Source organism: Callospermophilus lateralis, chromosome 15 (genome assembly GCF_048772815.1).
Source record: "Callospermophilus lateralis isolate mCalLat2 chromosome 15, mCalLat2.hap1, whole genome shotgun sequence".
NCBI classification, from domain to species: Eukaryota; Metazoa; Chordata; class Mammalia; order Rodentia; family Sciuridae; genus Callospermophilus; species Callospermophilus lateralis.
The window spans coordinates 31,776,855-31,802,842 of NC_135319.1; the positions used below are offsets into that span (position 1 = coordinate 31,776,855).

General features: G+C 35.2%; 1 protein-coding gene across 2 annotated transcripts in view; it reads right to left on the reverse strand.

Moving 5' to 3' along the window:
• Ipmk (inositol polyphosphate multikinase) overlaps nt 1–25,988 on the reverse strand; it is a 49,027-nt gene that overhangs the window by 14,027 nt on the left and 9,012 nt on the right. For both annotated transcript variants that reach the window (XM_076834905.1, XM_076834904.1), the window contains exons 2-3: nt 22,883–22,968; nt 13,424–13,520 (exon numbers count right to left, since the gene is read on the reverse strand). In XM_076834905.1, coding sequence (XP_076691020.1) covers nt 13,424–13,520; nt 22,883–22,968 — 183 coding nt within the window. The remainder of the gene's footprint in view (nt 1–13,423; nt 13,521–22,882; nt 22,969–25,988) is intronic.

Genomic DNA, 25,988 nt, shown 5'->3' on the forward strand with positions numbered 1-25,988 from the left:
AGACCCTCAGAAGTGATTTGTTTGCAGTCATTGTCACACTTTGGAATTCACTGAGGAAAGAGTGAATCTGACACAACCTTGGCCAGTCTTACCACTTTAGAACAGGGATTCGGAAAAAAACCTGTTGGTGACATCTCTGAGTCTACTTGAGGATCTAGCACAAGATCGCCAAAGAGAGAAGAGGAAGGATTAAGAAAACTACAGAGAAGATAGCCCTGGGCTTTTATATAATTTGGTTTCTAATTCTGGTCCCATCTTGGGCTCAGATATGTAATTCTTGGCTTTCATAAGATACCCCTGTATCCTTATAAATAAAGTCTCCCTTTTTGTTTAATCAAGTTCATTTCTATAACTTACATCTAAAGAATTTTAACCAAAATGATAAAGTTTAAAGCAATTACTTTGGAAGCACAGAAATAAGTTCAGATCTCAACTCTACCATGTATTAGTCTGTGACCTCAGTAGCACTTCTCTATACCTCAAATATATATAAAATGGAAATAATTTTAGAATCTACCACAGGGATATCACAAAGACTAAATGAGATATTGTATGGCACAGTGTCATTACTAGTTCCACAAATGAAGGTTACAACATTCCTTTACTTCAAAAGTAAAATTGCATATACTCTACATATAATTACCACACAGGTACTGTTCTGGGATATATAGGTAAACAAAACAGGTAAAATTCTTGTCTTTACAGAGCTACTTTTTAAGAGTAAATAAAATTTATGCATTTTATTTAGCATAATGCCTGGTGCATATCTGATACTAACTGAACACTTATTAATTTTACCTATAAGTATATATAAATATTAAACATATATAGCATTGATAAATATTAAAATCTGCCAACTAGATTAGACCAACAATGAGATTCAGGTCAAACTTCAATATTCAGTATAAACAAAAATATAAAATGATTCTATGAAGTATATGCATACCCTTCCATATAAGTTAACAACTACAAAATAAAAAGACAGTCACAACCCAATTAAGCATTTAATAATGGATATTTATCAACCCTGAGACTAATATCAAGTCTTAGCCTAAGGTTAAATAGTAACAAAAACATCTATTAGATATTGATTTTATCTCAAGTTAAAATATTTGCCATGATTACAAAACACAATCCTGCCAAGCAGGGCCTTATAATTGCTCAACTATTATAATAAATTGGCTAAATCCACTCACTTTTCCATCTTACTAGTTCAATACTTTCTTGCTCAAACATTGCCAGCTTGCTTTTTTTTTTTTGAAGTCTGAAGAGTTACGGATTAATTGAGATCATAGATGTTAAAGATTACTGCACTAAATATGGAACCTATTTTTAATGCTTTAGTAATGATAAAAACAATGATGGCAAAAAGAAGGTATGTTCTAAACTGCATCAAAAAATCTGATGGACTAAAGATAGGATAAATATGCTGTATCTGGAATAGTTTAGGTTTACTATGACCAAGATCAAGAATGTAAATTAGACTATATGATGTTTGTAAATTCTTACAATATAATGGTATGGTTAGCTTGTAAGAGGTTTGCAAGTAGAGACAAAATTTTAAATATTAAAAAATACAGCTGATTTTTACATATATATGTATGTATGTTGGTACAAATTATAAAGATAATGTAAGTAATTAGATTTAATTTTCAAACTGTGGAAACTCTCTACTCAGGACAACTTATTCTTAAAAAGCCAGTCCTCCAGAGGTCTTAGGCCTGGTGTTTGTTAACCCTAGATCTAAGAGAGACATTCTGTAAAGATTAGTGGTGGTATCTATATAATAAATAAAAGGATATATATTCTTCATAAATATGTAAAGGTCATTTCATGAGGTCACAGTAACCAGAAATGTAGTTAAGTTTAAGAGGCTATAGTCAATCCAATATTTATACATTAATTCATTTGAAAAATATATCTAGAACTAGTATAGTTAAAAAAAATTGTAGGGGCTGGGGTTCTGGCTCAGGGTTAGAGTGCCTGCCTCATACACATGAGGCACTGGGTTCAAATCTTAGCACCACATAAAAATAAATAAATATATTGTGTCTATCTGCAACTAAAAAAATATTTTTAAAAGAAATTTGTGGTAGAAATCATTCCAAAATATACTTCATGCTATTATAACAGACTATTAAGATTTCTCATTGGCTTTACCAAGAACATTTTTAGTATGCTTAAAATATTTATATATTTTCATGTTGTTGATCATAATATGAGATTATACAGGTTACTGTGAATGAAAAAAAACTTTTCTATCTTGTTAAATATATATAATTCTCATGCTGGGTATGGTGGCACATGCTTGTAATCTCAGCTTCTTGCGAGGCTAAGGCAGGAAGATTCAAGTTCAAGGCCAGCCTGGGCAACTTAGCAAGAGCCTGTCTCAAATTGTCTATATAATATTTATATATATATATATATATATATACACACACACACACACACACACACACACACACGTGTATATATATATATGTATGTATGTATATTTGTGCATATTATTAAGGGCAGGAATATAGCTCAGTGGTAGAACACTTGCCTGGCATACAGGAGTCCCTGGGTACAATACCCAGTACTGTCAAAACACACTCACATACACACACATACACGCATGCAAGCGCACACACGTATATAAAATTATTGTTGGGCTGAGGATGTGGCTCAAGCGGTAGCACGCTCGCCTGGCATTCGTGTGGCCCGGGTTCAATCCTCAGCACCACATATAAACAAAGATGCTGTGTCCGCCAAAAACTAAAAAATAAATATTAAAAAATTATCTCTTTAAAAAAAAATTATTGTAAACGTAAATTACATACGATACTTATATTGTTTTATAATATGTTAAGTATAAAAAATTCCTATAGGGTTGGGGTTGTGGCTCAGTGGTAGAGCATTTGCCTATCATGTGTGAGGCACTGGGTTCGATTCTCAGCACTACTTATAAACAAATAAATAAAGGTTCATCAACTAGAGACCGGAGCAGGAAGGCGCGACAGCCACCAGCCAGACCGGAGCAGGAAGGCGACAGCCGCCAGCCAGACCAGAGCAGGAAGGCGCCAGCCTGATCAGCCAGACCGGAGGAGGAAGTCTGGTCCCGCCCCGAGCGCTAGTCTCCAGGAAGCCCATCAACCCTTAAAACCCATCAAAGTGGGTGTGGCTACCAGCACAGTTGCGGCTGATCCAGGTACCTGGTTTCCAACTCCCCCACCCTTAGCTGCGATAACTCAAAATATTTCCCACAAGCTTTTGGGGATTGTAGCTATCAACACAAAACAACAACTGTAGAGGCACCTGGTTTCTACCTCAGAGACTAGAGTAGGGAAGATACAGGTGGAAGCTCATTTCCCTTCACACTGGCTATACCCACCACCCTGAACACAGAGGCTCAAACTAGGAATAGACAACGCCACCTACTGGAAGCAAGGAAAACAGTGTTCTGAGAGACTTTTTTTTTTTTTCCTCTCTTTCTCTTTTCTTCTCTCCCACAACTTCAGCATATGTGAAACCAAGAACTGAGCATGAACAACTGAATTACCAAAGTAATATAATATAGAGGAATTGCATATACCCCACCTCCCCCCCATTTTTTTTCTGTATTTCTATCTTACTTCCCTTTCCCTTCTCTTATTTCTCTTTTCTTCCTTGTTATTTCTTTTCTTTTTTTTTTAATTCATATTCTCTCTATACCACTTTCAATCTCCTAACTTTTGCTATCTATACATAGGGTAACTATCTAAATAGGAGGTTGAGTCTATACATTCTTCCATAAATTACCAGTCGAGTGGTTAGAGTTCTCCAAAGGTGCTAAGTTAGTTTAACCTCATTCCCTCACTCCTTTCTCTTTAAGTATAACATCCTTCGTCTGAAATTAAGTTTTCTATATGCCACCAGATATGGTACGCCTTTTATGAAACTAAGGAATATATTCTTAAGTAATAATTAAATCCAACATCTATAGTCTTAGAATCTAACTATAAATGTATTAATAATGAAAACTTGTCCTTAGATAATGTACTGTTGATATTGGGATCTGTTAACATTGTCTTTCTCCGAAAAAGAGGGATATTGGAGCTATTCAAGAACAATACAAATATATAAGGGGAAAAACATTAGCTCAACAGTTTCACAAAGCTAGAAAGAATCATGAGCAGTATGAAAAGACAAGGAAAGAAAGGACCACAAACAATACAGGTCAATTCAACATTAGATGAGGTAATATCTGCAGCTGATGGAATGTCAGACAAAGAGTTCAGGATATACATGCTTCAGATGATCTGGAGTCTCAAGGAAGACATTATTCATCAAATTCAGACAATGAAAAATCACTTTGACAATGAATTACATAAACAAATCCAAGAAGCAAAAGATCAACTCTATAGGGAGATAGAGGATATAAAAAACAAACAAACAGAAATCCTGGAAATGCAGGAAACAATAAACCAAATTAAAAACTCAAATGAGAGTATTACCAGCAGAGTAGAACACTTGGAAGATAGAACTTCAGACAACGAAGACAAAGTTTTTCAACTTGAAAAGAACATAGACAGCTCAGCGAGAATGTTAAGAAATCATGAGCAGAACATCCAAGAATTATGGGATAACATCAAGAAACCAAACCTAAGAGTTATTGGGATACAAGAGGGTACAGAGGTCCAAACCAAGGGAATGAGTAATCTATTCAATGAAATAATACTAGAAAACTTCCCAGACTTAAAGAATGAAAAAGAAATCCAAATACTAGAAGCCTACAGGACACCGAATATACAAAATCGTAAGAGATCCACACCAAGACATATAATAATGAAGATGCCCAACATACAGAATAAGGAGAGAATCCTAAAAGCCACAAGAGAGAGGAAGCAGATTACATTTAAGGGTAAACCAATCAGGATAACTGCTGATCTTTCAACACAGACTCTGAAAGCTAGAAGATCCTGGAACAACATATTTCAAACGCTGAAAGAAAAAGGGTTCCAACCAAGAATCATGTATACAGCGAAATTAAGCTTCAGGATTGAAGATGAAATAAAAATCTTCCACGATAAGCAAAAGTTAAAAGAATTTGCAGCTAGAAAACCAGCTCTTCAAAACATCCTTGGCAAAACATTACAGGAAGAGGAAATGAAAAATAACAATGAAAACCAACAACGGGAGGTAGTACAATAAAGGAAAAACTAAGCATAGAGGAAAAACTAATCATGTTAAGTATCATACATAACCAAATATGGCTGGAAATACAAACCATATCTCAATTGTAACCCTAAATGTTAATGGCTTAAATGCACCAATCAAAAGACATAGGCTAGTAGAATGGATTAAAAAAAAAGATCCAACAATATGCTGCCTACAGGAGACTCATCTGATAGGAAAAGACATACACAGACTGAAGGTGAAAGGTTGGGAAAAATCATATCACTCATACGGACCCCGGAAGCAAGCAGGGGTGTCCATACTTGTATCAAATAAAATAGACTTCAAGCCAAAGTTAATCAAAAGGGATAAACAAGGACAATACATACTGCTCAAGGGAACCATACACCAACAAGACTTGACGATCATTAATATATATGCCCCAAACAATGGTGCAGCTACGTTCATCAAACAAACTCTTCTCAAGTTCAAGAGTCTAATAGACCACAACACAATAATCATGGGAGATTTTAACACACCTCTCTCACCAATGGACAGATCTTCCAAACAAAAATTGAATAAAGAAACCATAGAGCTCAATAATACAATAAATAACTTAGACTTAATTGATATATACAGAATATACCACCCAACATCAAGCGGATACACTTTCTTCACAGCAGCACATGGATCCTTCTCAAAAATAGACCATATATTATGTCACAGGGCAAAGCTTAGCAATTACAAAGGAGTTGAGATACTACCATGCATTTTATCTGATCATAATGGAATGAAATTGGAAATCAATAATAAAATGAGAAAGGAAAAACCCTACATCACATGGAGATTAAACAATATGCTACTGAATGAACAAAGGGTTACAGAAGACATCAAAGAGGAAATTAAAAAATTCTTAGAGGTAAACGAAAACTCAGAAACAACATATCGAAATCTTTGGGACACTATGAAAGCAGTACAAAGAGGAAAATTCATTTCATGGAGTTCATTCCTTAAAAGAAGGAAAAGCCAACAAATAAATGACCTCATACTACACCTCAAAGCCTTAGAAAAAGAAGAACAAATCAGCAGCAAATACAGTAGAAAGCAAGAAATAATTAAAATTAGAGCAGAAATCAATGAAATCGAAACAAAAGAAACAATCGAAAAAATTGACAAAACTAAAAGTTGGTTCTTTGAAAAAATAAATAAGATTGATAGACCACTAGCCACACTAAAAAAGAGAAGAAGAGAGAGAACCCAAATTACTAGCTTACGGGATAAAAAAGGCAACATCACAACAGACAATTCAGAAATACAGACGATAATTAGAAATTATTTTGAAACCCTATACTCTAATAAAATAGAAGACAGTGAAGGCATAGATAAATTCCTTGAGACATATGAACTACCCAGATTGAATCAGGAAGATATAAACAACCTAAACAGATCAATATCAAGGGAGGAAATAGAAGAAGCCATCAAAAGACTACCAACCAAGAAAAGCCCAGGACCGGATGGATATACAGCAGAGTTTTACAAAACATTTAAAGAGGAACTAATACCAATACTCCATAATCTATTTCAGGAGATAGAAAAAGAGGGAGAACTCCCAAATTCATTCTATGAGGCCAATATCACCCTGATTCCCAAACCAGAGAAGGACACCTCAAAGAAAGAAAACTACAGACCAATATCCCTAATGAATTTAGATGCAAAAATCCTCAATAAAATTCTGGCAAATCGTATACAAAAACATATCAAAAAGATTGTGCACCATGATCAAGTAGGATTCATCCCTGAGATGCAAGGCTGGTTCAATATACGGAAATCAATAAACGTTATTCACCACATCAATAGACTTAAAGATAAGAACCATATGATCATCTCGGTGGACGCAGAAAAAGCATTCGACAAAGTACAGCATCCCTTTATGTTCAAAACATTAGAAAAACTAGGGATAACAGGAACTTACCTCAAAATTATAAAAGCTATATATGCTAAGCCTCAGGCTAGCATCATTCTAAATGGAAAAAAACTGAAGGCATTCCCTCTAAAATCTGGAACAAGACAGGGATGCCCTCTCTCACCACTTCTATTCAATATGGTTCTCGAAACACTGGCCAGAGCAATTAGACAGACGAAAGAAATTAAAGGCATAAAAATAGGAAAAGAAGAACTTAAATTATCACTATTTGCGGATGATATGATCCTATACCTAGAAGACACAAAAGGGTCTACAAAGAAACTACTAGAGCTAATAAATGAATTCAGCAAAGTGGCTGGATATAAAATCAACACGCATAAGTCAAAGGCATTCCTGTATATCAGCGACAAATCTTCTGAACTGGAAATGAGGACATCTACCCCATTCACAATATCCTCAAAAAAAATAAAATACTTGGGAATCAACCTAACAAAAGAGGTGAAAGATTCATACAATGAAAACTACAGAACCCTAAAGAGAGAAATAGAAGAAGATCTCAGAAGATGGAAAAATATACCCTGTTCATGGATAGGCAGAACTAACATCATCAAAATGGCAATATTACCAAAAGTTCTCTATAGGTTCAATGCAATGCCAATCAAAATCCCAACGGCATTTCTTGTAGAAATAGATAAAGCAATCATGAAATTCATATGGAAAAATAAAAGACCCAGAATAGCAAAAGCAATTCTAAGCAGGAAGTGTGAATCAGGAGGTGTAGCGATACCAGATTTCAAACTGTACTACAAAGCAATAGTAACAAAAACAGCATGGTACTGGTACCAAAACAGGCGGGTGGACCAATGGTATAGAATAGAGGACACAGAAACCAATCCACAAAATTACAACTATCTTATATTCGATAAAGGGGCTAAAAGCATGCAATGGAGGAAGGATAGCATCTTCAACAAATGGTGCTGGGAAAACTGGAAATCCATATGCAATAAAATGAAACTGAATCCCCTCCTCTCGCCATGCACAAAAGTTAACTCAAAATGGATCAAGGACCTTGATATCAAATCAGAGACTATGCGTCTGATAGATGAAAAGGTTGGCTCCGATCTACATATTGTGGGGTCGGGCTCCAAATTCCTTAATAGGACACCCATAGCACAAGAGTTAAAAACAAGAATCAACAAATGGGACTTACTTAAACTAAAAAGTTTTTTCTCAGCAAGAGAAACAATAAGAGAGGTAAATAGGGAGCCTACATCATGGGAACAAATTTTTACTCCTCACACTTCAGATAGAGCCCTAATATCCAGAGTATACAAAGAACTCAAAAAATTAAACAATAAGAAAACAAATAACCCAATCAACAAATGGGCCAAAGACCTGAACAGACACTTCTCAGAGGAGGACATACAATCAATCAACAAGTACATGAAAAAATGCTCACCATCTCTAGCAGTCAGAGAAATGCAAATCAAAACCACCCTAAGATACCATCTCACTCCAGTAAGATTGGCAGCCACTATGAAGTCGAACAATAACAAGTGCTGGCGAGGATGTGGGGAAAAGGGTACTCTTATACATTGCTGGTGGGACTGCAAAATGGTGAGGCCAATATGGAAAGCAGTATGGAGATTCCTGGGAAAGCTGGGAATGGAACCACCATTTGACCCAGCTATTGCCCTTCTCGGACTATTCCCTGAAGACCTCAAAAGAGCGTACTACAGGGATACTGCCACATCGATGTTCATAGTAGCACAATTCACAATAGCTAGACTGTGGAACCAACCCCGATGCCCCTCAATAGATGAATGGATAAAAAAAATGTGGCATTTATACACAATGGAGTACTACTCAGCACTAAGAAATGACAAAATCATGGAATTTGCAGGGAAATGGATGGCACTAGAGCAGATTATGCTAAGTGAAGCTAGCCAATCCCTAAAAAACAAATGCCAAATGTCTTCTTTGATATAATGAGAGCAACCAAGAACAGAGCAGGGAGGAAGAGCAGGAGGAAAAGATTAACATTAAGCAGAGTCATGAAGTGGGAGGGAAAGGGAGAGAAAAGGGAAATTGCTTGGAAATGGAAGGAGACCCTCATTGTTATACAAAATTACATATAAGAGTTTGTGAGGGGAATGGGAAAAAAATAAGGAGAGAAATGAATTACAGTAGATGGGGTAGAGAGAAAAGATGGGAGGGGAGGGGAGGGGGGATAGTAGAGGATAGGAAAGGTAGCAGAATACAACAGTTACTATTATGGTATTATGTAAAAATGTGGATGTGTAACCGATGTGATTCTGCAATCTTTGTAATGTTTTGAATAACCAATAAAAAAATAAAATTAAAAAAAATAAAAATAAAATAAAAAATAAAATAAAATAAAAAGGTTCATCAACTAATAAATTTTTTTTTAAAAAAACCTATAGCAAATTTTCTACTGCTTGAACATAGCCTTGATACTGTAAGAAAGAGAGCCAGAAAACTTCCCAGCATCAAAGGAAGAAAATCAGAAACATCTGAATTATGAAAAAAAAATTTTAAATCACGGATAACTAAACAATAAAGATGAAGGCAACTAGCCATCTGTTTAAAAGGAGTCAGGGTGGGGGACACTAAGGGAATTGAAAGATGACTTATTCAAGTTCCCCTTAATGAACATTAATGATTATATAAATTATTAAAATATTAATTCCAAGTTTCAGTACGTTTTTCACCAATTTTATCTGTACAATTTACTATACTTTAAAAAAAAATTTTAATTGTAGATGAACACAATGCCTTTATTTTATTTATGTATTTTTATGTGGTGCTGGGGATCAACCTAGTGCCTTAAAAGTGCCAGGCAAGCGCTCTACCACCTAGCTATAACCCCAGCCCTACTATCTTCTTTTCTGAAACTCCCAAAAAAGGAGTTAAGGCCAGGTGAAGAATCACCACAAAAAATTAAGCCAAATGCAAAAAAGGAGAGATAATTTCTTTTCCACATCAATATCTAGCCATTTTTTTCAGAAAAAAAAAAAAGTGTATAGTAGAAAGAATTCTAAGTAGAGACTGTGAGCCCCCAAATTTGGAGTAAAGGGAGGCGAGGAACGGATGTGTGCTGGCTTGTTTCAGTACATGCTTCCTGAAACCTGATTAGAAGCTTGATCCAGAAACCTACCAATTCTATTTGAAAACTCTCCATCTGCTCAAACCTACATCATGTTCTTGATGTTAAACTTTTCTATCACTCCAAATAACTATCGAATATCTAAAGGTCTCTTTATGGTACATGTAATATACTTCTAAGTGTTTATACACAAATACAAATGAGATTTATTACATATAACTAGCCCCAAATCTTCAAAGATAATTGCCAATAAATATGAATATTAATATTAAAAACATTCTTCCAGGGCCTGGGGTTGTAGTTCAGTGGCAGAGCACATGCTTAGCATGTATGAGGCACTGGGTTCAATCCTCAGCACCACATAATAAACAAAATCATTGTGTCCATTTACAACTAAAATAAAAGAAAAAAAATCCCACCGGCCACGTTCTAAAATTAGATAATGATGATGACCGTAAAACTCTGTGAATACACTAAAAACCACTGAATTGTATGTTTCAAAAAAAGTGAGTTTTATAATATGTAAATTACATCTCAATAAAGCTGTCAGGGGCTAGGGTTGTGGCTCAGAGGTGGAACGCTCACCTACCTACCATGTGTGAGACACTGGGTTTGATCCTCTGCACCACATAAAAATAAAATAAGGATTTTGTGTCCACCTATAACTAAAAAGTAAATATTTTATAAATAAATAAATAAAGCTGTCGAAAATTCAAAAGAAAATAATGTATGTGGTCAGCGATTATGCTTCAAGTTGCTATATAATAATCTCGTTGAGCAAAATGACTTTATGAATTTTACTATTTTCAGCATTTTACTACTTTGGATTATGAAGGAAAAAACTATTAGTTTTATAAAACACTTCCCTGAGGGGCTGGGGTTGTGGCTCAGTAACAGAGAGCTCACCTAACATGTGTGAGGCACTGTGTTCGAACCTCAGTACCACATAAAAAAAAATGAATAAACAAAACAAAGTATTGTATCCATCTTCAACTAAAAAAAAAAAAAAAATTTAAATAATAAAATAAAACACTTCCCTGAGAACATAAGGTGCCCACACCAAGTTTTAAAAATAATGTCATTAATTTAAGTATGTAAATCACAGATACAAACCATATTAAATAATTAATACTTTATTAAATTTTAAATCTACTAAAATATTTGTTTTCATGATTTTGTACCCTAAACGTACGTGTAAGCTGGCCATCTTACATTTATTTTACTTATAATCAAAAGGTTAAAAGTAGAAATATGATTCCATGAAGTCTAGCAAAATTTAAACTGAGAAATCTGCATGGTGCAGTTTGTCCAACACTTTCCAGAGCAAATAAAGTAGGAAAGAAATAGGAAATTGTCTGAGGCAACTGTTGATATCACTGGACCATTCCATATCATGTATACTTTATGACCTGTCATTTTTTGCCTACTATTTAAATTTTCTACCCTCTTTTTTATTTTCCTCAACTCATCTTTTCATCTTCCTAGCACTAAAATCTCCAGTTATATTCAACTAATAGAATTAGTGTTTTATAAGACAATTTAACATAACATACAGAAAATAAGCTCAAAGAGTTTACTGTTATCAAGTGCACAACTTGCAGATAACTAAGGTAGAAGCAACTTAGTGAGACCCTGTCTCACTAAAAATAAAAAGGGCCAGGGATGTTGCACAGTAGGGACCCTGGGTTCAATCCCTGGTACCAAAAAAATAAAGAATAAAGAAAAGAAATTACCTTCAGACTACAAGGTGCACATAATCATGAATTTCATGATTAGGCCTAGCTCCCATCAAGATATCTCCTATACATATGCAAATACTCCAAAATCTGAAAAACTCACAAACCTGAAACACTTCTGGTCCCAAACATTTCAGATAAAGCATATTCTGCCTTGTGTTAACAGAGCCTGAGCTCACTTTCAGTTTTTCCATACAATTGAAGAACAGGACAGTCCTAAACACACAAAGGAGCCATCAATTTACAACTAACCTAACTGATGATAATCACAGGGAGATACCATGATTTCTTACTAATGAAACTTGGCATTAGTGTCAATGAGCTGAAGGAAACAAATGAGGAGAAAAATAAGCTCAAACTTGTCTTTCTACTTTCAAAATGTAGTTCAAGATCTACATCAGAAAACTTATACCTTTTATTTACAAATCATATCACTAAACTCAAACCTGAATAATCAAAATGTCTGAATGCCTATAAATTTGCATTTTAACAAGACTACAAAAAATGAAAAGAGATGGGGATGTAGATCAATGATAGAGTGCCTTTGGGTTCAATCCTCAGTACTACCAAAAATGAAAAATAAAAATACTATAGAGGTTATTCTTTTTTTTAAACACAGCTATACTTATTTTTGTTAAGAGTTTACATATCTTAAATATCTTTTCCTGTCCTTTTACTTATTCACATCCTTGTTTCCTTATAATTAAAATGTTGCCTCCTATAAACAAAACAAAGCTAATATTAACTTTTTCAATTCAGTCTAATAATTTTTTTAAATTTTAAATGAATTTGTTGATTTATAATTAACATAATTACCAGTTTTAAGTCTAACATTTTGCTATTGATTTCTGTTTCAATCAGCTTTTTCAATGCTTTGACTTAAAGACCCAATAAAAACAACTGTAGAGAAGGAACTATAGGTTATTCTTAAACTTATTCAAACAATGGCTACTCTTAAATTCTACCTGCTCCAGCAAAGTTATTCAAGGGGTAGATACTGCTGCAAGTATTAACTAATACTAAGAAAATTAAATTCTTAATACAGATTATTTTATCCTCTAAGGAACTTTGCAGTGCTTTTCAAAAGATAGCAACTTAAAGCCTGAAGGCAGGGGTGAAGAAGGAAGATAGAACAGAGAGAAGTCATGCAGAGAAATTCATTTTCTTGAGTTTTTTTATTACTCAAAATAGAAAGAGAAATTATTATATAATAAGTGAGGAAAGAAGAACATATATAAATTAAAACAGTATTAAGTACTAGTATATATACTTTCATTCAACTATAACAATAGTCTCATCATTAACTTGTTTATGCCATTTAAGAAAATGGTTATGGTAAAGCAAAAGTTTTAATAAGCTTTGTTTGGTGAGGTGAAGAAAGATTAGTAAGAAGGCATATATTCTGTATTTTTATAATACACACTAGTTTTCCCTTTATATATTTCAGAAAACCAATCTTATGAATTGAAACTAGAAGCTGTACTTTTAAGAAAGCATTACCATTTGGTGCAGTGGGAGGTGACCAGATGCCATAATATTTTGGCAAATATTTTCGAAGCTCTAGAAGAACACCATCACTACAATCAGCAGCATAAACCTGAAACAAAGAGAAATATAAAACTGGTTAGTTTCTTATTGTTGCCTTGCACATTTCTCAAACACAATATCACTAACTCAATTATCTGGTGTGAGTTTTAATTAGAAATAAATCTGGAGTAAACAAAAAATATCACTATGTCTCCAATGAAAAGCTATGTGTTATTTAAAACACACTTTCCTTGGTTCTCTAATACTACCCTTTCACTGTCCTTTGGATTATTTCATAACAGTGTAAGTTGCAGGTAACTGACATCAAATATAAAATAATTCTTAACCCTAAATATGTAAATAAGTTTTGGTCAGAGGAGATTCAATGAACAATTAACTGCCCTCCATGCCCCAGGGAAGGAGGGAATTGAGTACCTACTTAAAAAATCATGTCAACTCTGGAACCCAGAGTGTTTTATCCCTAAGCTATGTCCTTAGCCCTTTTTATTTATTTTTTTATTTTTGAGACATAGTCTTGCTAAGTTTTAGAGGTTGGTTCCAAACTTGCAATCTTTGATCCTCCTGCCTCAGTCTTCCAGGTAGCAGTAGCTGCGATTACAGGCATGTACCACCATGCCCAGCTAATTTTTTTCTTATTAAAAAAAAAAATGGGGGCTGGGGATGTGGCTCAAGCGGTAGCGTGCTCGCCTGGCATGCGCAAGGCGCTGGGTTTGATCCTCAGCACCACATAAAAATAAAAAATAAAGATGCTGTGTCCACTGAAAACTAAAATAAATAAATAAATATTAAAAAATTCTCTCTTTAAAAAAATATTTATCCTTTAATACAATATGTCTTAATTCCATGATTTATAACCCTTAATAATTCTAGAAGATACTACAGATTTATGGATATCCTGGACCCAGGCTCTAGTTTTGTTCAGCTGAGAGCAAAGTACTATACTGAAACATGGGGAGTAAATAAGATTCTAAATACTGAACAGTGAAATTATTTTTTTCCACACAATAATACACTCCAAGTATGCTAGCAACCAAATGATCAAGAAAGAAAGACACAGCAAACACAACATTAGGACTGAAAAGGGAGTCATACCAGATACAGCAGAGATATCTTTTTTAATATCATCAAGAACTTTACCAAGTGGGCGATTTTCTATAAAAAATAGAATCAAACTACATTTTACTATCACAAATAAAAAAATCTGAAAATTGTTAGGCAACTGAATCACTAGTTAAAAAAATGTATCCCATCCCAGGAAAGACGGAAGAGAAGACAGAAAAATGTGGACAGTAAAGGCTAGGGTGATAAAATGTGGACTCCACTGGATATTGAACTAGAGACCATTCTTGTTACATTGTGGGAGGAAAAAAAAAAAAGGTTGCACTATGTCCATGTTTGGGGATGTTGTGGGAGACTGACCCTAAACAGGACAGACTAGTTTATCAGGTGAGAAAATTTCAAGGCAACAAAGCACTCAGGCTGCAACATGGGTTTCACTGGTTCTGCTAGATTTGCATTGAGAACTGGGAACAAAAAGCAAAGGAGACAGACTGAAAAATTCACAGCTTGACAAGAAAAGAATGTTGAATCCATTAAGTCCCAAGTTTTTAATTCTACAAATATTTCAATGAAATTTACACAGGTACATCAAATTAGGACAGAAATTATAATCCAGAGCTTACATATGTGTATATGTACACAATGTTAATCAATAATGTAGTTATGCTACAATTATTATTATATAATAATTCTGAATTATTACATAACATACTATATTTAAGCTTTTATAGGTGTTGCACATCTAGGATGATGGGACAAAATAGGCTAAAAGTGCCTATTTTGTGGTCAAGGATGGTGAAGAAATTAGGGTCATTAAAAAAGAAGCCACGGGCTGGGGATATGACTCAAGTGGTAGCACACTCGCTTGGCATGAGTGAGACACTAGGTTCGATCCTCAGCACCACATAAAAATAAAATAAAGATATTGCACCCACCTAAAACTAAAAAATAAATAAATAATAATTTTTTTTAAAAAAAGGAGCCAAGCATTTCATGCAGGTACAAGAAAATGTGTCCTGAGGACATCTCAGGAATCTGTAGGAACCCACTCATTACAGCTTCAAAGGTGTCTAAGTGAAAATTGTTTCAGACTTTCTAGGGCAGAATCTTTTTTAAAAGACAGTTCCAGGACATTCTGCCCACCCAAGACCACCTCATTTATCTTTCCACTGGCATTCATTTCAGCTGACAAGGAACTCAGAAGCCAGCTGTTATGGTTTGAATGTGAGGTGTGTCCCAAAAGCTGTGTGAGACAATGCAAAAAGACTCATAAGAGAAATGATTGGGTTGTGAGTCTTGAACCAATCAGTGATTTAATCCCCCTGATAGGGATTAACTGAGTGGTAAGAGAAGTGGTAGGGTGTGGCTGGAGGACATGGGAACTGGTACCTGGCTTTAGGTATATATATATGTTTGTGTATCTGGCAGTGGAGTCTCCCCCTCTCTACTTCCTGATCAACCCTGTTTGCCTCTGCCACATTCTTCTGTCGTGATGTTCTGCCTCACCTGGAGCCCAAAGGAATGGAGCCAGCCTTCTAAAGACTAAGACCTCTGAAACTGTGAGCCCTCAAATAAATTTTTCCTCCTTTAAAATTTGTTCTAGTCAGATCTTTTAGTCACATCAGTGAAAAAACTGACTGAAATACCAGTGCAGCCATGGTTCAGTCAGGCACAGGAACTGCTTGTGCTAACAGCAGACTTTGGTGTTTTCCATGCAATACTAGTTTTGTAGGCAAGGAAACATAAGTGTCATAACATCACAAAAGCTTTCACCAAGATTTTGAACGAAAGCCTAGGAGGCCAGGCAGTAAATAATAAAGTCAGAGTCCCTGCAAGCTGCCCTACAGGGTGACACATGGAACTGTGAGAGAGAGAAGCCAAAGCTGTAAAAGACCCTAGGAAGTTAGAGATGCCAAGAACATGGACTTCCTGCTGAAAAAAAGCTGCAGGCAGTAAAGAAAGCCAGTCCAAGAGAACAGACATGTATCTTGTAGCCAGCAAGGCCATAAGGGCAAGGCTGTTCAAGCCCTTGGAGGCCCACTTCCTGCCACAGTGTGCCCAGGATGCCATACATGGCCCTTAAAATTTAATGTTTGCTCTGCTGGGTTACTGTCTTGCTTTGGTCTAATCCCTCCTTTCTACTTTCCTTTTCCTCTCTTTTGGAATGGGTGTATTTACCCTGTGCCAATGCATCTTTCAAGCATGTAACTTCTTTTTTATTTGTATAGGGGCTCACAGATAAGAATTTCCCTTGAATCTCAGAGGAGACTTAAAATTAGACTTCTTTCTTTTCTTTTTCTTTTTGGTACAAGGGATTGAGCCCAAGGGTGCTTGTATATTGAGCCACATCTCAAGCCCTTTTTTATATTTTTGAGACAGGGTCTTGCTAAGTTGCTTAAAGCCTTGCTAAACTGCTGAGACTGGCTTTGAACTCAGGATCTTCCTGCTTCAGCCTCCTGAGCCTCTGGGATTACAGATGTGTGCCACTGCACCTGGCTAATAATTTTTATTCTAAATACTAATGTATAATTTTGTTTTTTGGGTTTTTTTAAATGATGAGGTAATAAAGTAAAAAACATTTGAAAATCATTGGTTGTGGTGATTTTTTAATGTAATGCGTAGAACAGACCTTGGCTTATTCAGTACATGTTATTAGCTATTACTGTAGGGAAACTAAGAACTAGTAATTAATTCACTAAAATTCACACAAATTTTAATTAGTGAAACTAACTGAAAGAAAAAGAGACTTATTGCTTTAACTCTGAGCCATCATACTATATACACTGCCTTTAAAATAAGTGAGGGAATTGGAGATACCTGATGCTACAGTTGAATGCTAAATATCCTCCAGAGGCCCATGTTTTAAAGGCTTGGTCTCCAGCTTGGTATAGTCAGCAGCTGGTAGAACATTCAAGAGGTAGATTCCAGTATATAGGAGGCCCTTAGATAATTGGGGGCATACCCTTAAAGGTGATTGTGGGACCCCAATCTCTTTACATACTCTTTTTTTTTCCCTTTTGCTTCCTAGGCAGGGGTGAGAAGTTCTGTTCCACCCACAGGCTCCTCCCATGATGTGTTGCCTCACCACAACCTAAGGAACAGAGCCAATCAATCATGTACTGATACCTCTAAAACTGTGAGCCATAATAAACCTTTTCTCTTTAAAATCTGATTATCTCAGGTATTTTGTTACAATAATAGAATATGAATACACCTAATAACATATTAGGTTCTCTAAATGCCTGAATATAGAATATACATATAGAATGGTGACCACATTTTGCAAGTCAAAACCTATAATTTGGTACAATATAAAAAAGTGTACTTAGGAAAACATAGCACAGAATATTATAAATCAGGTTTGTTCAAAAATTATACAACGTATGGCTGCCCAAATATATACACACCCACCTATTCTCACCACACAAAGGACTAATATTGCCCCCCAAAAAACCCAATACTCAAAATTTATGATCTAATATCCCAGACAGAATACAATTTCTAATTCAAGGGAATGCATCTCATGCATCCTCAAAATTACAATTCCATACAAATTTAATGATTATTAAGTCTGCTTGTATATTCCAGATTGACAAGTAAATATCACTGTTTGATGGGGGGAAAGAAAATTCTTTGCTTTAAGGCAAGTCTAAACTGCAAACAAATTTACAAGTGAGCATACATATTTATACAGGTAATATCTCATTAGGGCCAACAGCTAGAATGTCTATGGTATGATAGAATCCATTTTACCAGAAACTGAAAGGAAAGGAAAAGAAAATACATTATTGTCTCTCCACAAAAACAGCCCTGAAAAATATTGTGTACTAAGAAAGAAACGTTGTATATTAAGCAGAACAAGAATGTGGCAACATTATTCAAGCATGATATCTAGATTACTGTATGCAATCTAAATCTCACTGGAACTTAATAATTCAGTATTAATATATCCACAGGATTTTAAAACCTGGAGAAAAATCAGTCATGGTTCATAGTCATACAACTAAATGTTAGAACTAAAATTAGAACACAAATTTGTACAATCCCAAAGCCTATGCTCCAGTAATGTCACTTTTCACAAAAAAGAAAGAAAACAAACTTTCACTTCATAGGAATCCAACACATTATCATAGGCTGAACTGTGTTTCACCGAAAGTAATATGCCCAATTGCAACCCCCAGTACCTAAGATAGTGAACAGTCTTTAATAATGGGGGCTGGGAATGTGGCTCACTGGTAGGCTGCTTGCCTGGCAATGGTGAGGCCCTGGGTTTGATCCCCAATACTGGGAAAGAAAAACAAAGTAATTAAGATTCAATGAGGTTATTAAGGTAGTCCCTAAGTTGTTATAATTGTGTTCTAATAAGAACAGGAGTATAGGACATGAACACACACAGGAAAGACCAGGAGAAGACAGAGAAAACAGCCATCTACAAGACAAAAAGAGAGAACCTCAAAAGAAACCACACCCCGATTTGAGACTTCTAGCCTAGGAAACAGTAAAATAGTAAATTTCTGCATAACTAATCTGTGTTACTTTTTCTGGCAGCATTAAAAAATGAATATACCCACCTATTCCTTTCACTGTTATCTATTAAACTTCTGATATCTTCTTCTGCTAAATGGTCCCTAAACTTAAGAGAACTTTAATAGGGGGAGAAATACTAGAAACGTATTTAATATAGGAACAACGGAAGCACTCCCAATGAAAAATTACCATGTACTTATATAAAGCATCCAGTACAAGTGAAAAACAATAGAGCCAAGCAAAAAACAAAACAAAACAACAACAACAAAAAAAACCTTAGACCCTCAGTAACTCAGCAAGACCCTGTCTCAAAAAATAAAATAAGGCTGAGGACGTAGCCTAGCGGTAAAGTGATCCTAGGTTCAACTCTTAATACCCTCACCTGCCCTCCCCCACCCAAAAAAAAAGAAAGAAAGCACACATATATGCACTTGGGCTCTCTATTCAAATATATTTACATATCATGGTGAGTTAAAATATAAAGTGTTCTGGAAGGCACAAGAAGCATTCCACATTGTATTGCACAACTGACAGATAACTTTCCCCATAAAGAACATGCATCATTTCTGGGGGCAATAATGAAAAAGAAGCCCTCAGTGATTTAAGCAATGCACATTTAATATAAAGAATTACTAAGCAGCAATGAAAGAGCAATCAGAAGATGTAATGAGAATTCTCTAAGATACTCTCTGGCTTAAGAAGGATAAACTTGGAAAGTAGGCCTGTTTCCTAAGCAGACCTCATTTGGTTCCATGCAAACCAAAATGCAAGGAACCCAAAATAGACAAAAAAATTTTCAAAAAGAACAAAGTTGAAAGACTCATATTTCTCAATTTCAAAACTTACTAAACAACTACAATAATAGAGTGTGAACAGATATCTAGACCTCATTTTGCAGAAGGCAAAACTGAAGCCCAATGGATAGCAGAGAAGTCCACTTGGTTAATCCACCCAGAGCTGGCCCACAACTGGACATGCATGAAGCAACCACACAGAGAGTAACCAAGAACACAGGCCCAAAGGAGAGTTGGTCTGCCATAATAGGTAGGAAACCTAGAACCCTGATGTCCATCCCAGGATGGTGGCAAAAGACAAATATGAAAAGGAGATGACTATGAAGGAGTCAGGGCACAAATTCATACACAGAAGCCCTCTGTGCTGGAAGTGCCACAAAGTGATAACCAGGTTGGGCCAGGGCTCTGTGGTCACAGAGGATACATATTTCCAGATATTCAACTGCAGCAAGAAACCCTCACCTATATTGCTGCCCAATAGAACACAGATAGAATCATCAACAGATATTGCAGCCTCTTTCTCCTGCAATCTCTCTCTGAGGCCTTCTACTGGGGATATTTAACAATGATCTCACTGTAAAGGAGAAATGCTTACAAGGATTAAGTTTATTATCACAGAGGCAGTAATGATGGGTGAATTTGGAATGGAGAGGCAATAAATTGGTAACTGGAAGAGTGGTTTTACAGTGTCCCATCATTTAAGGAATTTTCATGCAATTCTAACATTATTTGTTATTTTGAGCTGAGTTCTTTTAAAGTAGATGAATTCTTTAAAAAATCATATACAGCACTATAAAAAAATACAGACCAACATCCCTTATGAATGCAAAATATTCAATGAAATACTAGCAAACCAAAGCCACTGACATATTAAAAAATTACAACTTATTGCTAAAATGAAAAGTTGACAACATGTAAAATTCAATCAACACAATATGTACTATTAAAATAATAAAAGATATAACTACATTAGTTCCCAAACTCATGTAAAAAGTTCATTAAAAAAAAGTTCTGCTGGCTTTTTTGGCAGAAACTGACAAGCTGATCCTAAAATATAAACTGAAATGTAAGAAAACCAGAAGAACACTCAAAACAATTTTCAAAAGGGATAAAGTTGAAAGACTCATATTTCCCAACTTCAAAACTTATTACACAGCTATAATAAGAGTGTAAATAGATATCTAGATTAATGGAACAGAATTGAGAACTTACAAACCAGTCTGTACCAATATCAATTTGCAGCCTCTTGCTTCCAAATTCACCCTTCATTACCGGCAGAATTCCTTTAAGCATTTCTCTTTTACATTTAGAGTCAACTGATTTTGACAAAGCTACTAAAATAATTCAGTGGGGAGAGTACAGTGATTTTAAGAAATAATAATGGATGACTAGATATTCATATGCAAAAGGATGTTGGATGCCTTCTTCCATTCATAAAAATGGATTCAAAGCCTAATTTTAAGAGTTAAAGCTATAAAGCTCTTAAAAGAAAACAAAAAGCATAAATCTGCATTACCTTAGATTAGACAATGGCTTCTTAGATATATTAAAGGCATGAGCAACAAAAGGAAAAAAAAATAGGTAAACTGGGCTTTACCTATTCAAAAGGTTTTTGGCTGTGGTGGTGCATGTCTGTAATCCCAGCCTACTCAGGAGTCTAAGGCAGGAGGATCACAAGTTCAAGACCAGCCTAGGCAACATAGTGAGACCATGTCTCAAAATAGAAAAGGCTGGATGGTAGAGCACATGCTAAACTGTGCAAGGTCCTGGATTCAATTCCCAATATTACACACACACATACACATGAACACACACACACACACACACACACACAAATAAAGTTTGTGCTTCAAAGGACACTAGAAAGCAAATGAAAAGACAACCTGCAGAAAGGCATCCTTTTCATACTTTGGAAAAGCTATATTAATAGCAAATAAGATGAAAAGATGCTAAACACCATTAGCCATTAAAGAAGTGCAAATCAAAACAAACTACATTAAGATTAACATTTTATAGTAACTAGAATTCCACTCAAGACAAAATAAGAAATGCTGGTGAGGAAATAGAAAAATTAGAACATTCATACAGTGCTGAAGAAATATAAAATAGTCCACTTTAGGAAACAGTTTTACCAATTAACCTAATATTTCCATTTCTAAGTATATACCAAAAAGTAGAAATAAGTCTGAAATACTTGTACATGAATGTTCATAGCACTATTAACAAAAGCCAAAAGGTGCAACAACCCAAACATCCATAACAGGTGAGTGGATAAGCAAAATATAACATATATGAATGTATATGAATGAATGAATGATGGAATATATATGAATGATGGAATCAGCTATAAAAATAAATGAAGCACTGATGTATGCTGTAATGTACATAAACCTTAAAAACATTACAGAAAATGAAAGCTAAGGGAAAAAAGACCACATTTTGTCTGACTCCATTTATATGAAATGGGAACAGGGAAGCCCATTAGAAAGCAGATTAATGGTTTAAGATGCTGGGAGAAAGAATAATGCAGCATCGTGGTTTAATGTGTAGAGGGTTTTCTTCTGGATGATGAGAATGTTTTGGAATTAGATACAGGTGGTGGTCACGGAATATTATGAATGTACTAAAAAAACATTCCTAGTCATTATGGTTAACCAGATGTTTTCCTCTCCCTTTTAGAGATTCACAATGCAGATTAGCATTTTTAAGAAATTCTATAGTAAAAACACTTATGTAAGTTAACATTCCTGACACTATGAAGACTCTCAGTTAAGTGTTTATCATACTGTGGGTCACTACCCAGGTTGAAATCAATTTAGTGACTCAGAACCTTTGAGAAATGAAATAGAACAGAAAATACTATACTGCATCCAATACCGTAAAAAATAAACATTGTTTTTCATGAAAGTTTTTGTTTCTATTATACATAGTGAACTAGGACAGGCTGTCAAACATATTTCTTACTGTGAGTCACCACTAAAAAACTCTGAAAAACACTTTTAATGCAACAAACAAATCTTACCTTACTTACCATATTATAAAATTCCAGCTCTCTCGGGCCCCTTGGAGGTGGCTGTAACTGTTTCAAAACTGTGCCATCTGGGTGTTGCAGTATACCTATGGAAAAAAAATTAGAAAGTTTTTAGTGTTTTAATTATAGGGTACGTTAATTCACAGGATGTATTTATTCCAGAATAGGTAAACCACTGTCATAAGTTTAGCAATTCAATTTTATTTATATTAGAAAATTTAACACTCAACAAACATGTTTTAGTACTTTATATGCAAAGCACTAGAACACAAATTCTAAATCACTTAGTTTTATTGTCTCCAACTGCTACACCCTTACAGTTCCCTCATATTCTAATAAATGTAAGTGTAAATTTTTATGGAAATACCTCCATAATAGACATTCCATTAAAAACAAGAGACAAAAAAGCAGCAGCACAAATTGATCCTGTTTTTATAAACACAAAATAAATATGCCAACAGTGGCCACATATGAATTTCCTACTTGGTAATGTTTTAGAAGTCTCTCCTCTATTTTAAGAAAGCAACTTAAGAAATTTTCCTGACTCTCATGAACTGTACACAGCTGTATAGATAGTACAAGGATATGTAGCCACTAGGAAAAGTGAGGGCTGAGAGCAGGCACCAAGTCTGGAGTAGAAAGGGGCACCTTTTTATAATCTGTTCATTCAAAGTGGGGAGTCTTTAACTCAACAAAAGCAGAGAGTTTCAGCTTAAGAAATACAGCAATCAATTCTGTTTAAGACCTACTATAGATTAGAAGGAAGGTAAATATTAATCCGTTTGGATAAGATGAGTTTGTAAGCAGTTAAAAAGATCTGGGGACTTTAAGAGTACTAAAATATAACTAAAAATTATGAGAAAGGAATTCCATTCATCAAAGTAAGGACTTAGAACAAGTAAATCCTTTGCTCCTCTGGTTATGACATTTTCTGTGGGACTAATGAAGAGTGATATACACATAAAAAGTCTTGATGAAAAGATTTCCAATTGTTAATCTCTTAGAAACAGAAGATGGAACTGTGCTTACCAGGGGCTGGGAGAAAAGGGAACAGGGGAATTATTCAATGGTTATAAAGTTTTTCTCGCCTAAAAGTAGTAGGTTAGGAGTTGCCACTGAGAAATCTGACCTCTATATAGTGTCCTCAAGGCTCCTACAACCTTGAATGGCCCTTTGCCACCTGGCTTCCTCTGCTGATTGATTTTCTAGTGGGTTTTCTCCTGTCCTTGGCATCTTACTGCAAGAAACGAGGGCCTCAAGCCCCATCCCCTATCTAGTTTGGCAGCAGAGTTAGATGTTGTACTGTGTTTTTTGTTGTTGTTTAATTTCCCTCCAAAATTAAAGAATGCAAATTTTTTTAAAAAAAGGAGTTTAATACCAAAAAAAAAAAAAAAAAAAAAAATCAAGAAGTTCCAGAGATGTGTTGCACAATAATGTGAACTCAGTTAACACTCAGTTTACACTTACAAATAGTTAAGATGGTCAATTTTACATTGGGTCTTTTACCATCACCACCACCACCACAACAACAAAAGGTGTGTATTCAGGAGGATTATAACTATGTAAAAATAAACACAAGTTAAAATTTCCATCTGCACCAGGTGCAATGGCATACACCTATAATCCCAGGGGCTCAGGAGGCTGAAAGCATTAGGATTGAGAGATCAAAGCCAGCCTAAGCAACTTAAGGAGGACCTAAGCAACTCAGCAAAACATTGTCTCTAAATAAAATATAAAAAGGGATGAGGATGTGGCTCAGTGGTTAAGCACCCCTGAGTTCAATCCCCAGTTTAAGGGGGAAAAAAAAATCATCCATGAAAGGAACATTCTAGGTAAGTTTTCTTTCTTTCTTTTCTTTTTTTTAATTTTTCTTCCAGAAACATGTCTTGCTTTTATTATTAGAAGTAAAACTATGACTTGATAAATAAGCATATGCTAACTGTATCTTCTGTTTAAAATCAATTATATAAATAAGGTATAGAAAAATATTTAAGGGAAATTTTTTTAAATGAGAGAAAGGGACTGAGAAAATATTTGACAAGACAAAGGCTGAAATATTCTAAAAACAAATGAAAAACAAAAACATGGAGCTAAGACAATCAGAATATTAAATAGATGGAAAAAAACAAAATCCTAAACAGTTTAAATATAAAGACATGTGGGTTATAAGTAAAAATGAAGGAAAAGGGTAATATGCAAGTACAGGTCATAAGAAAGATGATATTAATATTACATCAAACTACTCAATATCGGACACCATAAGCTTCACGAAAAGGATTCTTATATATAGAAAAACATTCTATAATAATAAGGTCAGCTCATTAAGAAGACACAAATATATACATAACTATAATAACAGTTACAAAAGACATGTAGCAAAATCTGACAGAAGTGAAAGGATTAACAAAACCATAAATAAAACCCCAATGACTTTCTTAGTAATCAATAAAACATGAGTACACGATGTATAAAACTTGAACACTATCAAACAACTTGACCAATTTGACACATAGAATGTTATATCCTGCGGGGCTTAGTGGCATGCACCCCAGAGTCCCAGCTACTCAAAAGACTGAGGAAGCAGGATCACTTGAGGCTAGGATTTGAGGCCAGCCTGACCAACTGTTTTAGTGTTTAGTGGCCAACTTGTTCACTGTTGCAACCAAAAGACCTGACAAGAACAACGTTAGGGGAGGAAAAGTTTATCTGGCACTGAGGGTTTCAGAGATCTCATCCACAGTCAGCTCCACTGCTCTGGGCCCAGGGATTGGCAGAACGTCATACCAGAAGAGTGTGGAGGAAAGCCGCTCAGGACATGGCACCAGGAGGCAGAGAGGAAGGAGGGAAAGAGGGAGAGAGAGAGCATGCCCCTGCCTACTCCCCGCAGTCTCCAAGGACAAAATATATACTCCAAAGACCCACCTCTTCCAGCCACACTATACCTTCCTACAGATAGTTACCACCCAGTTAATCCCTATCAGGGGATTAATGCACTAATTAGATTAAGACTCATAACCCAATCATTTCACTTCTGAACTCGCTTACATTGTCTCACTCATGAGCTTTTGGGTTCATATCTAAACCACAACACCAACATGGCCAAATT